This window comes from Hemiscyllium ocellatum, chromosome 24 (genome assembly GCF_020745735.1).
Source record: "Hemiscyllium ocellatum isolate sHemOce1 chromosome 24, sHemOce1.pat.X.cur, whole genome shotgun sequence".
NCBI lineage: Eukaryota > Metazoa > Chordata > Chondrichthyes > Orectolobiformes > Hemiscylliidae > Hemiscyllium > Hemiscyllium ocellatum.
In genome coordinates this window covers 39,675,627-39,693,803 of record NC_083424.1, presented here as the reverse complement: position 1 = coordinate 39,693,803, position 18,177 = coordinate 39,675,627, and the positions used below count along the sequence as shown (strand labels likewise).

At 41.0% G+C, this 18,177-nt stretch overlaps 1 protein-coding gene across 1 annotated transcript in view; it reads right to left on the bottom strand.

Moving 5' to 3' along the window:
- Positions 1–18,177, bottom strand: part of ksr2 (kinase suppressor of ras 2) — a 434,890-nt gene that overhangs the window by 162,259 nt on the left and 254,454 nt on the right. The window contains exons 6-11 of the mRNA XM_060844153.1: positions 17,933–18,002; positions 12,683–12,766; positions 7,658–7,725; positions 5,030–5,100; positions 4,449–4,527; positions 3,625–3,743 (exon numbers count right to left, since the gene is read on the bottom strand). Coding sequence (XP_060700136.1) covers positions 3,625–3,743; positions 4,449–4,527; positions 5,030–5,100; positions 7,658–7,725; positions 12,683–12,766; positions 17,933–18,002 — 491 coding nt within the window. The remainder of the gene's footprint in view (positions 1–3,624; positions 3,744–4,448; positions 4,528–5,029; positions 5,101–7,657; positions 7,726–12,682; positions 12,767–17,932; positions 18,003–18,177) is intronic.

Here is an 18,177-nt window from a genome sequence, read left to right as displayed (position 1 = left end):
TATCTAGTCTGAAATTGCCACTTGTCTCCTGTGTGTGCAGTATAATGGTCAGCAGTGCTGCAAGTAGCTCATTGACCCTCTCTGTTCCACTAGGTGCTTTCTGCCATCTCACACTTCCTCTTTGTCTGCTACAGCACCCATCTCCTACCAATCTCATACACTGCCATTTTTACTACTGCATGAAATACTTACTCTCACCCACTTTTACCACCACTATCCCAGTAATGTCCCACACCACTAACCTTGCATGGCCTGCCTCTGTAATGCCTCATCAGTTATTCAGAACACCTCTCCACCTTCCTCCTACATGCACCTGCCTGAACAACCATGCCTCTTATTGATATTTCACTCATGACCCCTCTTTCTGTTGTTACAGAAGACAACTCGTAAGAGGGCAGAGCAAGTCCATACAGGGGCTGGTGGTTATGGGGGGGGGAGAAATTATGTCCCCTTTGAGAAGAAAACCCTGGCCCATGCAGGAGAAAATTGGGACTGATGTTTCAGGCATAAGCCCTTCATTAGGAATGTTGGAGGGGGAAGAGGGGGTGAGAGATAAGTAGGAAGTTTGGGTGGGGCTGGGACGGAAGGGGTGAAAGGTAGTTAGGAAGGCGATGGGTAGGTGCAGGTTGGGAGTGATTGTGATAGATCGATGGGGAGGGTGGAGCGGACAGGTGGGAAGGAAGATGGACATGTGGGACAGGTCAAGAGGGCAATATTGAGTTGGAGGATTGAATCTGGGATGAGGTGGAGGGAGGGGAGATTTGGAAACGTTGAACTTGTTTGGTAAGATGGAAGTCTGAATATTAAGCAGGCGGGTTGAGACGTTAACAAAGCAAGTGTCAATACCTATCAATTTTCATCTCATCTTTTCCTAACTATAATCTTGTAACACCGCTTGTGAAAAGCACAGAAAATGGCACTAAATGACACTACAGCACAACAGGCCCTTCAGCCCACGATGTTGTGCCGACCATTGATCCTCATGTATGCACCCTCAAATTTCTGTGACTATATGCATGTCCAGCAGTCTCTTAAATGTCCCCAATGACCTTGCTTCCACAACTGCTGCTGGCAACGCATTCCACACTCTCACAACTCTCTGTGTAAAGAAACCGCCTCTGACATCCCCTCGATACTCTCCTCCAAACAGCTTAAAATTATGACCCCTCGTGTTAGCCATTTCTGGCCTGGGAAATAGAGCCGATAGCCAGAGACTATCTATGCCTCTCATTATCTTGTATACCTCAATTAGGTCCCCTCTTCTCCTCCTTTTCTCCAATGAAAAAAGTCCGAGCTCAGTCAACCTCTCTTCATAAGATAAGCCCTCCAGTCCAGGCAGCATCCTGGTAAACCTCCTCTGAACCCTCTCCAAAGCATCCACATCTTTCCTAAAACAGGGCGACCAGAACTGGACGCAGTATTCTAAGTATTCCTGAAGAAGGGCTTATGCCCGAAACGTCAAATTTCCTGTTCCTTGGATGCTGCCTGACCTGCTGCGCTTTTCCAGCAACACATTTTCAGCTCTGATCTCCAGCATCTGCAGACCTCACTTTCTCCTCTTTTATAGAGCTGCAACAAGATCTCATGACACTTAAACTCAATACCCCTGTTAACGAAAGCCAAAACACCATATGCTTTCTTCATAACCCTGTCCATTTGGGTGGCCAATGTAAGGGATCTATGTACCTGCACACCAAATCCCTCTGTTCCTCCACACTGCTAAGAATCCTATCCTTAATCCTGTACTCAGCTTTCAAATTCGACCTTCCAAAATGCATCACCTCGCATTTATCCAGGTTGAACTCCATCTGCCACCTCTCAGCCCATCTCTGCAACCTGTCAATGTCCCACTGCTGTCTACAACAGCCCTCAACGACACCTCCAACCTTTGTGTCGTCTGCAAACTTGCTGACCCATCCTTCAATCCCCTCAAGGTCATTAATAAAAATTACAAACAGGAGAGGCCCAAGGACAGAGCCCTGTGGAACACCACTCACCACAGACTTCCAGGCAGAATATTTTCCTTCTACTACGACTCGCTGTCTTCTGTTGGCCAGCCAATTCTGTATCCAGACAGCTATGTTCCCCTGAATCCCATTCCTCCTGACCTTCTGAATGAGCCTACCATGGGGAACCTTATCAAATACCTTGCTGAAGTCCATATACACCACATCCACAGCTCGACCCTCATCAACTTTTCTAGTCACATCCTCAAAGAACTCGATAAGGTTTGTGATGCATGACCTGCCCCTCACAAAGCTGTGTTGACTGCATTTAATCAAGCCATGCTCTTCCAGATGGTCATAAATCCTATCCCTCAGAATCCTTTCTAACACCTTGCAGATGACAGACGTGAGACTTACTGGTCTGTAATTGCCAGGAATTTCCCTATTTCTTTTCTTGAAGAGAGGAATTACATTTTCCTCTCCATTTCCACTCACCATTTGAGTGGACCCTGCCACACTGGTAACCAGATTTCTCTACACTTCTTGCCAAAATCACATCGCTGACAACCCTGTAAGATTCTGTCCAAAAACTAAGATCCTACTGTTGCAAATTTCATTTTCTCTTAGTGTTTTTCCCACTATGCAAGCCCAGTTAATCTAAACTGTTTCTCATAAATTCCAACCAAATTTTCTCTTTCAGAAATTTTAAATCAGCATTTATTATATTTCGTAAAGGGTACCTTGGCCAGAACAACTTCAAAATAAAGCAGACATGTCTTTTTCTATTCTATAAGAGTTAGCAGGACTTCTTGAATTTTGAATTTTCCTCAAATTTCAGAATAAATTATCAGTTACTTACTAAATGAAAGAATGTTAATTATATTCTCCTTCAGAAAGTCATATACTGATCCAAATGGCCTCCTTTTGTGCTGTAACTACTTTGTAATTGTATGATCCTTCTCTCTACCACATAACCAAACAATTTACAACAAATCAGAATAAATTGCATTTAAGTTGTTTTTCAAACTGCTGATGCAAAACAGAGCAAAATGAATTATGTTTGTCACAGGATGTTTGGAAATAAAAAATGGAAGTGAAATTTTCATCTTATTTAAATCTCTCTATGACCTCACCCCATCCTTATCTCAGGAATCTCCTGTGTCCTACAACCTGCTCAGACTTATATGTTCTTCCAAGGATATTTACGCATCCATGATTTTTGTCCCTCTGCCAGTGATGACCATGCCTTCAGCTACATTGGCCCTAGGCTCCAGAATTCCATCCCTATGCCTCTCCACAGATCTGTCTCCCTTTCCTCCTTTAAGATACATTTAATAACATACATTTTTGACCAGGCTTTTGGTTACCTCTCTCTTTTGTGGCTGGGTGCCTTATTCCGTTTGATCACATACCTCGGACATTTTATTGCATTAAAGGCAAAATGCAAATGCTAGCTGATGTTGAACAAATAACATAAATAATGTTTACTCACCACTCAGATATCAGTGCATTGAACACGATAGATTTTAAAGACAAATGCCAGGAAATAAAATTAACATTTTGAATTGTCTGCCTGACTTTTACCAAAAATATGGTTATTTGTGTAATGTCAACACCAATACCTTTAGTGACATATCTGCCTGCAGTATGTGAACTGTAAGCAAGGTTAATGACGTACCTTATTAATTTTGTTGGTTTTAGGCAGTGTTTGGCTGGAGTGCAGATCAGAGTACCTAGGAGGCTTCTTAAGTGGATTGTTAATATCGCATGGCACAGATTCTGTTCGCACAAGTCTTGCTGAAAATCAGAGATGGCTACAAGTGAGGAAAAAGCTATGCATATTACCATTATGATGTATGACTTAGTGAGTTACTCCATAATTAGTCACTTAACTTATGAGCAATGCCTGCTCTCCATATCAAAGCTCTTAAAAAACAAGATAACATTGATTAGAAAATCAATTTTATTTATGTTACAATCTCAGTCCTTGGACAGCTTTTCCTAAGATGTAGTTTGGGACACCAGTGGGGCTGCCAGTTTATATTTATAGGTCACAAGCTCTGTTATAGCAATGGCCAGCCCAAACCCCATTTCCTCACTCTCATACATTTTATCCTCCCACCCACTCCCAAAATGTTCTCACTATTCTCTAGTTCTCACAAGGAGCTGTGGCAATTTTCAAACCTAAAAATGGAGCCACAGTGGATAAACATTTAGAAATCATGGTCTCAGGATTACATGAATTCTGGTCCAAAATTCAAAGTGAAGCCTTTTGGCACAGGGAAACTATTAATTTTATTATTCAATTATCAATATTAATGATTAATTTTCCATGCACTCAGAGCCTAAAAGATCAGGAAATTTTCAACATGGCTCCCAGATTTAGCAGGTCATAATTTGGATTTTAATGCATTTTTTAATACAAATTGAAATGTATTTCATGAGAACGATGAAAGTATGCAAAATGAACAAGTGACAACTTTCAAGGCAGCCTTCTTCTACACTGGTTATCTAAGCACTTCTTAATCAAAAGACCCATGTGCAATGGCCAATATCTTCCAGGTGCATTTTTAGAATTAATCTGTAGAAATCAATTACTTTTAAAACTAAAAATATAGGTTACGATTGCTTGTACAATTAGATCATGGGATCTTCATCTTACTATTTCAAGTCACAGGGATCAGTTCTGAGTCCCTTTCTTTTTGTTTGTTATTTAAATATAGATTTGGATGACAGTATAGAGGGTATGGTTAGTAGGTTTGCAGATGACACCAAAATTGGTGTTGTGGTAGATGAAGAAAGCTTTCTAAGCTTACAAAGGGATCTTGATCAATGAATCAATGGGCTGAAAAAATGGTAGATGGGGTTCATTTTGGATAAATGCAAGATATTGCATTTTGGTACAACAAACAGGACAAACTTATACAATTAACAGCAGGGCCTTGTACAGTGTTATAGAACAGAGGGATTTAGGGGTTCAAGTACTTAATTCATTGAAGTTTACGTCACATATAGACAGGGTGGTTAAAAAGGCATATAGCACGCTTGCCTTCATTGCTCCGTCCTTTGAGTATAGGAGTTGGGAAGTCATGTTGAGGTTGTACAGGACATTGGTGAGGCCTCTTCTGGAGTACTGTGTCCAGTTCTGGTCGCCCTGTTATAGGAAGGATATTATTAAGCTACACAGGGTTCATAAGAGATTTGACAGAATGTTGCCAGATATGGAAGGTTTGAGTTATAAAGAAAGGTTGGATAGGCTGGGATTCTTCTTTGCTGGCATGTAGGAAGTTGAGAGGTGACCTTGTAGAAGTTTATAAAATCATGAGAGGTATAGATAGGGTTAATGGTAGGTGCCTTTTCCCGAGGATAGGAGATTACAAGAGAAGGGAGCTTTTTTAAAGGTGAGAGGAGAGAGATTTGAAAGACATGCAGGGCAAATGTTTTACACAGAGGATGGTTTGCGTGTGAAATTAACTTCCTGAGGATATGGGCACAGTTACAACATTTAAGTGCATTTAGATAAGTACCTGATTAGGAAATATTTGGAGGGATAGGGGCGAGGAGCAGGCAGGTATGTCTAGTTTAGTTTGGGATTATGTTTGGCATGGACTGGTTGGATCAAAGGGTCTGTTTTAGTGCTGTACGACACTATGACAACTCTATTGTTAAAGAAAGAGTAGGTCAACAAATTGAATTTTTAAATGCAATCTTTTAAAGCTAAAAGATGATTAGAATTTTACTAGTATTGATCAGTAAATCTTTGCATCACTGAGGCATAAGTTTTGAAATGTTGGGGACAGCTTTAGTTTCCCCGGAGGAATACTTTGTACTTTAATCTCATCAAATAGGGTACTGTACCCTGGTCAGTGATCTTCATTCCTCTACTTATAGGCCTTGTAAGAAAAAAAAATTGTGGTTGGAATAAATTTGTGCCTTTTTTAAGAATAGGTGAAATGTCTATTAAAGCAATGGTACTGAGCTGTTTTGTCTTCGGGGACTTCTAATTGTACTTGCAAGAGATACGTTGCAAACATGCATATATCTCAGATGCTGAAACAAGTAGATTTTGGTGTTCTGATTCGAACTGATTCTCCAAGCAGACAGTGCTGCTTTGACTAGTACTTTTCTAACTCAAATGGAACATGCTAAGAAATAAAATCAAAAGTACAAATTGTTGTTCTAGTCTGAAGGACGAGATTCCCAGAGCTGAGGGCTGCATTTACACAAATAACTGCAGTTTGATCAGCTGCAATTACTCTGTACAAAGGCAACAAGGATAAAAAGCATCTGGACTCACTACAAATTTGCATTTATAGCTTTCAAATTAACTCTCAGACGATGAAAGTCAGAGGAACCGAATTTGGGCACATTTGCCCAAATGACTTTGAAACAAAGTAGCTCTACATTTCTTCTTTAACATTTGGTCTAGGGATCAAACAAAGTGAAACTGCATATATAATGCTATTGTACTGGTCTGGATTCTGGAAAATGGGCCCTTTGCTGAATCTGGTTTGTTTATGCTAGCAGCGCAGTCATAAATTTCATATGAGGGAGTCAGATTTAGCACCAGGTTATTCATGAGTAGTGATATTTGGGAGTACAACAACTTGACAGTTATGGTGGTCTGGATTTAATGATCAGTAGCAAAGTGACGGTGCTTGCCATTGACCTCAAAGAAAGCTGCCCACCAAGGTCTAGCAATCTCTGTGGTGTGGATTTCCCCCATTCTGGCATTAGTTTAAAATCTGGCACCATGTTATGGGGGTCTTTAGACATCAAACAACAATGATGTCATCAGTAAGAGTAAACAGCCAATAATATTGCAGTATTCTTATAAACAGCAAATATGGATGTAAAATTGTTTTACTTAGGTTTAAAAGTATTTTTATTTGTGTTTTAGAGATAGCAAAATGAAATGATGGTGCACACATACAGAATAAAGTTACTAGCTAACATTTCATAAACAATATTTAGACGTCTTATTTTAAAAATGTGGATACTTTTGTTGTAACAGAGAAACCTTTTGTTCAACAAACTTCTTTTCTGGGCCATAAAAGCTTTTAGCAATAATTTTGAACTTTGAACACCATTAAACCTTTTATTTGGGTTTATACATTGAAACTGATAACATTAAAGGGCAAATACTTGTCAGTCCAGTGATTTTTATCTGATTGCAATCTGAGGGGCTTTTGTAGGTTATCCTATGAGGATGAGTAAAATTACTGACAGCAGCTTCTGGATTTCTATATTTACTGTGTATGTGCAGCTCCCAGAAGTTGATGTGAACACTGACAGAGCTGCCGGATCAGCAGTTTCTGATGGATCTTAAAATCAATTATGTGTACGGTGCCCTTACTTAATAAAATGCATGCATTTAACAAAGAAAAATACACTTTTTTGTTTACAAAATTGAACGAAACAATGGTTTTTAAAATTTAAGGTAAAGCTCTCACAGAGGCAGTCGCAAATGAACTACATTATTTAAAAAGAATGCAAGGAAAAGGAACTGGTAAGGGGCCCAATGACTCATTGACAAAGGACTGTGAAGATACAGAAATAACTAAGTCTCTTTTAATTTGATTCATAAAATTCAAAAATGGCATAATCACTTTATTTGTCCCCAGTATTTAACAATGGAGGAACAGATAATTGGCACATTTCAAAGTCAAAATACAAGTACTTATTACAAAATACAAATGTATTAACCTCACCTCCACGATGAATGATGAGTAAATGACAAGGTGGGGCTTCTTTGGTGCATTTGTTGTGGCATTTTAACCTAATGAAAGAAGAAGTGAAAGTAAACTATTCATACAGGAAGTTGATTTGATATTAGATCAACGTCAATGGCATGCTTATATGGTTCTCTCTGTTGTCTATTTTCTCAAGGTTGCTTACTTTTTAAGCTACCTTGGTTTATGGTGCGTTTAGGTATTCCCAAAATTACAGTCCAATCCACTTGCTGATAGTGATAGCAGATTGGCCTTTTAGATATTTGCCAATTGCTTGCTTGCTATGATATACATCGGGCCAAGCCAGCACCTCTGGGGAAGGTGATCAATCCCTCCAGATTTGTAGCAGTTTTGCATGTCTCAGCAGAAAACACCAGCTAATTCCTCACATTGAAACAGAAAGATCATTCAGAATACCAGCCATTACCAAAAGCAATGGAAAACAGCAGGAAGAGGGGCATTGGTCAGATTCTCAGTATGGTTGAGTTCAATTCCATACTCTAGCTCTGATCTGGATAGCAAACTCTGGGATTCTACTCTGAGGCTTTGTGGCAAATGTTTTTAATTCAGAATCTGGTTATTATAATATTCATTTGGACCCAAAAAAAGCTGGAAAAGCACATTAGGGGAAATTGTGCATAACCCACTCACTGAGACAGCAAAGTAAATAGAATGGGATATAGGAAGGCAACCTCTCCATTGCAGTCACACATGCACCAGTCACATTCAATCCATAAGTTTTCCAAACTGCCAAAGGATAACATATAAGAAGGTGATTTGTTAATTTTGTGCTGTGAGGCTAAGCCATGTGTGTTTGAAATAGCACATCCCAGAGTTCACAAAATGTATCTAGGGCTCAGTGTATCTAGGGCTCTGCCAATGGTCAGAGTCATACCCCTTTATCCATCTGTTAAGACCTATGTAATGGCAAAACTGGACAACTATTATAAGCTTCATATTTTGGCAGGTGTACACTGAATGAAAGCCTCATCAATCTATGTAAAGATCTGAATCACTGTTTCAAAATGTTGATAATATGTTCCACCATAAATCAGTGGCCACTTATCTGAAAATATCATCAATTTTTACTCCCACATTAAACCATGGACTGATATTCTTTTCTGCTCATTAAGACATTGGGTTGGTGTAAGAGTAGAGACATGCATGCACTCATGCGCTCCAAAAAAATGGATAACATGCTTGTATAATTTTCATTGAGTGAGTGGTGAAAAGTTTGCCAAGATGTTAATGCCTCTGTCACCTAATGTATGAATTAATGCATTGTTCTTTGATTGTTCTGGTAAGAGGCAAGTTGCTACATGTAAACTTGGCAGATGTAAAAAAGAAATAATTCCTTGTTATGAGCAGTTTGCTGACAAATCAACCTGATTACACCAGGGCTTCAAATATTGCAAACATGTAAATTAGCTCATTGACTTGTGCCCATTCTTTGCTGGGAAATGCTGCAGTCACCAGATGGCATCACAGCAAACAGGAACAACTGTAAGGAGTTTCATCCTCTAATATCTAAGAGAAAATTGCCAACATGGGAATAAATAGCACAAACAATTTCAGCATGACTTCTTCCTCCCTTGTGATATAGTCTGAATTCAGTCTGATTTTAAATTGAAATGTTGAGTCTAATTATCTTGCGATCCTCAATTGTCAAAATATGGTCTCTAAGGTTAAGCTTGCAAGTCTGTACTCAGAGTAAAATGAATGACCATCTGATTATTCTACCTCAGAAGCCATATCTCATACTCTAGGGTGTAGTCCCTCTGGTTCATGTGATTTATCCATCTGCAGGCCATCCAGATTTTCTAGCACCTTCTCGTTGGTGATGGCCACCATACTCAGGTCTACCTCCTCACTCTCTTGAACGTTTGGGATATTACTCATGTCTTCCACCGTAAAGACTGACACGAAGTAATTATTCAGTTCCTCAGCCACTTCCTTGCTCCCTGCTACTATCTCTTTGGCATCACTCTCCAGTGGCCCAATTCCACTTTTGCCTCCCCTTTGCCCTTTCTATGTCTAAACAAACTCTTACAGTCTTCCTTCATATTACTGGCTAGCTTACCCTCATATTTAATTTTCTCCTTCCTTATTTCTACTTTGTTGCCCTCTCTTGGACTTTGTAAGCTTCCTAATCCTCTGGTTTCTCAACTGTCTTTTGCCGCATTATATGCTTTTTCTTTTGCTTTTATGCTATCCCTGACTTCCCTAGTCAGCCATGGTTGCCTCATCCTCCCTGTACCATTTTTCCTCAGGATGAATCTCTGCTTTGTCTCCTGAATTATTCCCAGAAATCCCTGCCATTGCTGTTCCACTGTCTTTCCTGCTCAGCTCCTCTCCCAGTCAATTCTACCTAGCTTCTCCCTCATGCCTCTGTCTAGTTGCCTTTATTCAGTTGTAATACTGTTACCTCTGATTCTATCTTCTCCCTTTCAAATTGCAGAGTAAATTCAGTCATATTATGATCTCTGCCTCCTAAGGGTTCCTACACCTTAAGCTCCTTTATCAAGTCTGCCTCATTGCACAACACTTAATCCAGTACAACCTGTTTCTGGATTAGTGGTGCTGGAAGAGCACAGCAGTTCAGGCAGCATCCGAGGAGCAGTAACATCGACGTTTCGGGCAAAAGCCCTTCATCAGGAATAAAGGCAGAGAGCCTGAAGCGTGAAGAGATAAGCTAGAGGAGGATGGGGTTGGGGAGAAAGTAGCATAGAGGACAATAGGTGAGTGGGGGAGGGGATGAAGGTGATAGGTCGGGGGGGGGAGAAGGGTGGAGTGGATAGGTGGAAAAGAAGATAGGCAGGTAGGACAAGTCATGGGGACAGTGCTGAGCTGGAAGTTTGGAACTAGGGTGGGGTGGGGGAAGAGGAAATGAGGAAATTGTTAAAAGTCCACATTGATGCACTGGGGTTGAAGTGTTCCGAGGCAGAAGATGAGGCATTCTTCCTCCAGGCGTCTGGTGGTGAGGGAGTGGCAGTGAAGGAGGCCCAGGACCTCCATGTCCTCGACAGAGTGGAGGGGGAGTTGAAATGTTGGGCCACAGGGCGGGTGTGGTTGATTGGCGCGGGTGTCCCGGAGATGTTCCCTAAAGCACTCTGCTAGGAGGCGTCCAGTCTCCCCAATGTAGAGGAGACCGCATTGGGTGCAATGGATACAATAAATGATAATAGTGTATATGCAGGTAAAACTTTGATGGATGTGTAAGGCTCCTTTAGGGCCTTGGATGGAGGTGAGGGAGGAGGTATGGGCGCAGGTTTTGCAGTTCCTGCGATGGCAGGGATTGGATTGGAGGGTGGGTTGTAGGGGACTGTGGACCTGACCAGGTAGTCACGGAGCGAACGGTCTTTGCGGAAGGCGGAAAGGGGTGGGGAGGGAAATATATCCCTGGTGGTGGGGTCCGTTTGGAGGTGGCGGAAATGTCAGCAGATGATTTGGTTTATGCGAAGGTTGGTAGGGTGGAAGGTGAGCACCAGGGGCGTTCTGTCCTTGGTACGGTTGGAGGGGTGGAGTCTGAGGGCGGAAGTGCGGGACGTGGACGAGATGCGTTGGAGGGCATCGTTAACCACGTGGGAAGGGAAATTGCAGTCTCTAAAGGAGGAGGCCATCTGGTGTGTTCTGTGGTGGAACTGGTCCTTCTAGGAGCAGATATGGTGAAGGCGGAGGAATTGGGAATATGGGATGGCATTTTTGCAAGAGGTAGGGTGGGAAGAGGTGTAATCCAGGTAGCTGTGGGAGTCGGTAGGTTTGTGAAAAATGTCAGTGTCAGGTTGATCGTCATTAATGGAGATGGAGAGGTCCAGGAAGGGGAGAGAGGTGTCAGAGATGGTCCAGGTAAATTTAAGGTCAGGGTGGAATATGTTGATGAAGTTGATGAATTGCTCAACCTCCTCGCGGGAGGACGAGCTGGCGCCCAATGCAGTCATCAATGTCGCGGAGGAAAAGGTGGGGAGTCGTGCCTGTGTAATTACAGAAGATCGACTATTTTACGTAGCCAAAGAGACAGGCATAGCTGGGGCCCATATGTGTGCCCATGGCTACCTCTTTGGTCTGGAGGAAGTGGGAGGATTCGAAGGAGACATTGTTAAGGGTGAGGACCAATTTGGCCAAACGAATGAGTGTGTCAGTGGAAGGGTACTTTTGGGGACGTTGGGGGAGGAAAAAACAGAGAGTTTGGAGGTTCTGGTCATGGAGGTATTACCTGTTCCCCAGTGGGCTCCACCACAAGCTGCTCCAAAAAGCCATCTCATTGACATTCCATAAATTCCTTTCCTTGCAACCCACTACCAACCTGATTTACCCAGTCCACCTGCATATTGAAATTCCCTCATGAAAATTGTAACTTTGCCTTTCCTATCTCCTGGCGTATTTTGCACCCCAGCTCCTGACTACCATTTGAGGCCTGTACATAACTCCAATTATGGATTTTTTTTACCTTTGTGGTTCTTCAATTCTTCCCACATGGATTCTACAGCATCTGACCCTACTTTGTTTCTTACTATTGACTTAATTTCATTTCTTACTAATAAGGCCACCATAACTCCTCTTCCCATCTGCCAATCTTTTCCATAGGATATACATCCTTGAATATTCAGCTTCTAATCCTAATCCCCTGGCAGCCAGGTCTCCGTGATGTCCACCATGTCATACCTGCCAATTTTGATCTGCGTCACAACTCATTTACCTTATATCTTTATACTGCATGCATTCAGATATAACACCTTCAGTCCTGTATTAACCTCTTCTCATTGTCGTTCGTTTGTCCAGAGACACCTTTATGGTAGATTTAGATGCTGTAGGAATTGAACCTGGGTTGTTGGTACTACTGCATTGCAAACCAGCCAGCCAGCTGAGCTAATCAACTCTGACATTAAGTATATTTCAAATTTACTTCACTGACTGTAAAGCATCAAAGTCTTTCTTTTTCTTTTACATTACCACTAGTGTGAACTGAAGTAATTATATCACAAGTTATCTGATTTGGTTACATACTTGCAGTTTTTACATTTCAAGCCAAAAAGCATCCCTTTCCCACAAACTGTGCAGGTCTGAGACATCCAATACTTGGTGGAAAATCTACAAGAAAAATAATTAGAGATCAAACACTGAAATCAATTTTTTTAAGAAAATTTGATTTAAACAAAAATAAAGTGACCAGGAAAGGTGTAAAGGAAAATGAAAAGCACATGATCAAATGTTAATTTGTATAATGTAAACTGTAAAACAACTCATTGTAAGGTGATTAAGGTATATTATTTTGAAGTATTGTGAATTTGTAAATGTTAAGGAATCAGAATATTATTTGATTATGTTAAAATAGCATAGTCCAACATGGAATTTCGACTTTTGAAAGCACATCTCTACTGCCATAGTATGTTACAGACGTGAATTTAGTTTACCACTGAGGTGAACTGCAGACACATCCCTTAAAATTTCCTTAAAAAAACCTCCAAAATTCGTACTTCTCCTATCTGCAGACTGTATAGTGCTGCATCCATTCAATTGGTATTGGTAGAGAGAAACCCTGTGGAAAAAGTTTCCAATAAATTAGAACAGCAATCGACAGGAGAGGATGAGAAAAGATCTATATGGCCCACCGGGTCCATTCTTCGCCAAAACTGTAAAAATTAAGAAATGTTTGCATAACAGCTTTTGTTACAGGCTCACCAACAACTGAATCAAGAATAGATGCACATTATTGTAATCGATGAGTTCAATGGCCCACAGCAACAACGTCTAAACAGACGTAGTAGGAACTTTAACAACAGACCATAAATAACTTGGGCAATGAAAACTAGTACAAGATGTCTGAGTCCTTCACACCCTATCATTCCATTGACCTCAATTCCTGTTTTGGTTTAAAGAAATCAAGTGGTTGGACAGGAGTAAAGCAGGCGTCTAACCCATTCCTGATTTGACTGGCTGCAATTTTAAAATGCAGATAATAAGCACAGCTTTCTTGAGTTCCTTTCTATTATCATCATTGTGCCACCAACAAAACTCAATGAGCGATTTTAACACCAATTGAGGTGTTGGGTGGTTTCGCTTCAAGGTCAAATCCGCTGACGACAGTAGCCATCACCCAATGAGAAAAGCTTTTTTTTCAGATTTTCTGTGAGCTAGCAAGAGTAGAAACATAGGAGGAAACGGTTTCCATTAAACCCCACCTTCCACCCCCCACTGCAGCTCCCCACCATTTGATGGGCACTCGCCTCCCAGAGCTTTCCAAAGGCATGAATCTAATGCCTGGGCCAGTTGCTGTGGTTCGCTCTGGTATCTGCCAGCTGCCTGCACCCTCACTCTTAGGGATTCCTCTCACCTTCAGGTGGTAATCTGATTTGTGCGTGCATGTAAGGAATGGGAGCCAAAATGTATCAGCATCAGTTTAAAAGGTTTTTGCTCATCCTGTAGGAAACCCACACAGACACGGGGAGAATGTGCAAACCCCACACAGTCATCCGAGGCTGGAATCGAACCCGGGTCTCTGACTCTGTGAGGCAGCAGTGCGAACCACTGAGCCATCATGCCGCCCAAAAATGTTGTAATTGTACCAGCCTCCACCACTTCCTCTGGCAGCTCATTTCAAACATGTACCACCCTCTGCGTGAACAAGGTGTCCCTTAGGTCCCTTTTAAATCTTTTCCCTGTCACTTTAAACCTATGCCCTCTAGTTTTGAACTCCCCTACTCTGGGGAAAAGGGCTATTCACCGTAACCATTTTGCAGATACTGGAGCAGCCATGGAGCGATCATAAAGGTGTGCACTCCTGTCCAGATCTGGAACCTGCTCAGAGACTGAGGAATTTAATTGCCCTGATGGGGACTGTGGATGTCGGTAACCTGGCAGGCACCTGTCTACCCTGAGGCTGCCACTGCTTCTAAAATCTGTAGGTGACAGGAAGACATTGGACTCCCCTCCGATGCGTTCTATTGCTATTTATCAGTTCTTCCCTGTCATGTGCATCTCCAGAGGGCAGGTGAAATCCAGCCCAATATGTGACATGTAAAAACAAAAACTGATCATCCCTTTAAGCTCTATGGTGCCAAGGCAGGTAGACTAAGAATATCCATGGATTAATCACTCTTCTGTGCCATGTTAGACAACTTCAGCAATTTAGAGGGGACTGGCAGTACATTCTCTGCATTCCAAGCTTAGTAAAGGAATAATTATTATTTGTAGACTGGAGATTTAGGTTCAGAGTCTTGCTTGCAAACAACCCCAATACAGGAGACATGTCAAGAATCATCAAAGCACGTAATGTATTAGAGGACCGGAAGTATATCTCAACAAATATATACACATAAACAGAAGTTCAACATATTTATTTTCAGTGTGGAACTTTACTAACGCCTTGTGTGAGGTCAGGGGTTAAAAAAAACATGAGCAATGTTATCTGGCAGAGCTGAGTTAATATTAAGTTTTCTTTCCATTTATCTTGTTACAAGAAGAACAATTGATCACTTAATGTATTATAACAAAATACAGGTCAACAGCAAATATACTGACCCATTACAATCCTAAAACAAAGGAAACCCTGAGATATTGAAGAAAATACTATTTTTCTTTCCAAATAGCTTAAAAGAGAGAATTTAAAAATTAATTCTTTTTTCCCAAAAACTATTGCCAAACTAATCATTTTTCTTGCTGATGGTGCATGAGGCGAAGTCTGGAAGTTTTATTTAATAAAGTGAGAGTATTACACCACATGGATTACTCTCTGCTCTGCTAAGTGTGCTATAAATGTCAAGGCATATTTCTAGAGAACAAAATTCTGACCTTGAAGTGTATTTCAAAACCTAAACTTAACTTTTATTCCTTGTCAAAAAAGTGGGAGTAGTCCTACCTAAATATCTTGGCCATGTTTAGGGTGGATTAATTTGGCAATTGTTGAAGGACTTGAGAAATATTTTGAGACATTTATTCTCAGAAAGATTTCACTGCTTTTGGTGAGAACAGCTTGCTGTTGACTTGCTGGTAAAATCATGAACACTCCTGGCCCACACTGTAATAACAACTCATTGCATTGTTTTATAGGGTAAATGTTACGGATTGCTACACTCGGAGAGAACATTTGTTTTATTTATTGAACATTTCCTTTAGATTAGATGAAATGGCACTAATTGGAAATGTTACACAGAGATCATAAGGATGGCTAATGCAGAATATCAACATATCACAAGGGTGGGGTAGGATTTATTCTTCAATGATTGAGTTCAGGCCCATCAAGAAGTACAAGCACAATGGTCTGCACCTTGAAATGGCAATTGAAAGAATGAAAAATCACTATGAATAATAAACATTGAAAGAAATAAAACAAGTAAAAGAAATGGAGAGTGGAAAATCTGAAATACAGAGAAAGAAATTAGAGTAATCGGGAGTAGAAACTTGTAGGGATTTGAGTGATATAGGATAGGGCGAGATGTACATCACAATCAGGCAACAAGTGCTGGGAGTCCATGTGACATCTTTTGTATTTTTCTCGAGTGGTGTGGCGAGATCCTTGCTCGACTTAATTAACAGTAATTATCATTTGTAATGCAATAGCTCAATAAAATTCAGCCTCCCATCTGATCTAATTTGCCAAAAAAACTCAATGTCAGGAAAGGTCAGCATGAAAACCAGAGTTAGCACCTGGCGGAATCAGTTCACTGCTTGCTCTGAAGGACCTCCATATTAAAAATGAGGGATAAAAATCACAGGACACACTCAATGCGCACCAGTAGCATACATCCCACATTCACATGTACTGGCATCGGACATGTGCCTGCCTCGATAAACCCTAATGGCACATCTCCAAGCCACTTAATCAATTCTGTATTTCAATGCTTCCCCTAGGGCTGCAATGGTCATTGTTATGCTGCAGCAGGGTCATTTAGGGACAAACACTCAACCTATGGACGGGACCAGATTCTTCACTTACTTTCATAGCATTCATTTAACTCTAAACCTGTTTGTTCACAACATCTGTGCCTCACCTTGCGTTTTTGCATCTTGCCCTCTCAGCCAGAGATGGTAGGCTCATATCACTGCTATTTTGCTGTTTAACAGAGATACAAATCTAGGATATTTATATCATATTAAATATTGCCATATTTGTCAGCAGTGATCAGTCAAGTCAAGCGGGTAGTCTTCACTCAAGAAACCTCAGCACAGTAAGTCAAGGGCGGCCTCTGATAACAGTCGAAGGCCTGGTCTGACCAGTCAGAATCAGGTTCCTCTCTGCGTAAGAGTTGAGTAATGCAGAGTAGCCCATCACTTCCCTTGAGTCTGCTATATTGTGGAGATATTACCTGCCTGGAATGAGAGAGGGGGAGGTATTACAGGGGATGAAATTGGATAGCACAGCTATTACTGGTGGTGTATGTTTGGGGGGGGAATAGTGGTGATGGTGGAGGGGTGTTCTGTCTGAGTGAGTAGACAATGCAGAGGCATGCAGGGTGAGTGGTGTTAGGGATTGGACTGGGGTGGAGGATAGCAAATGAGGGAAGATGCTACAGGCAATAATGAGAGTGGGAGGTGGCATAGGAGCACAGAGTGAGCATGAGGCATGAGAGAAAAGATAGCGGAACTTTGCATGGCAGAGTGCGGAAGGTGCTGGGTATTTCTCCAAAGAGCTGAGAACACTCTAATCCTGGTGGAAACATCGACCAGGCTGGCATGGTATGGTCCTTGGGAGGTAGTCCTGCCATAGGACAAGCTTATTCAGCAGGACCTCACTTATTCAGCAGTGAGAACCCACTGAGCCTCATTGTAATAAACCCTCCAAAAACTTCAATGCAATTCAGAGTTATCCAAGAAAATATAAGATTCAGCCCAGAAAGTTCAAAAGTTCAGAATGATCTTGAGACAGAGATAACAGAGGTTTAAATGAAATGGAGAGATGAGTGAGATCAAAATGGGAATGAAGCTAAATAAAACTGAAGAGGGAGGGAAGTATTTTTAAGTCAAACATCATTTAATGAGTTTGGCCTTCATAATGTAACTACTCAAGACTCATGAGATTTAATTTACTTCTTTGAAGTCGTCCTGCAAGTTGGTAGAAACAGTGGAGTAATATCACTCTGGTATAGCTAATTTTGGTGCCAATGATTTCTTGAGGTTTAACAGTTCAAGGCAAGTGCACTGTAAGAAACTAAGGAATGATTTAAAGCTAATGCTTAGCATTATTGTTTTGCCAGTGCAACTATAGCTGATATTTTTGTGGGTAAGGTTTGTCAAGACTTGACAAGTTATATACCTTACCTGTGTTTAATTGAATTCCCCAGATCTCTACGAGGAATCTGTGGGGACCATCGAGGCACTGACAATGTATCTAACAAAGGGAGAAGACGACAAAATCAAATTAGATAATTGGTTCTAAATTCTAAATACAAAGCAAAGCAACAACAATATTACAATATAATTTACTTCAGAAATACATAAATGAAGCATACTTTTGTATTTATGTAAATGAGGTGTTAAATTCAATTTTCTTAAAATATGTATAG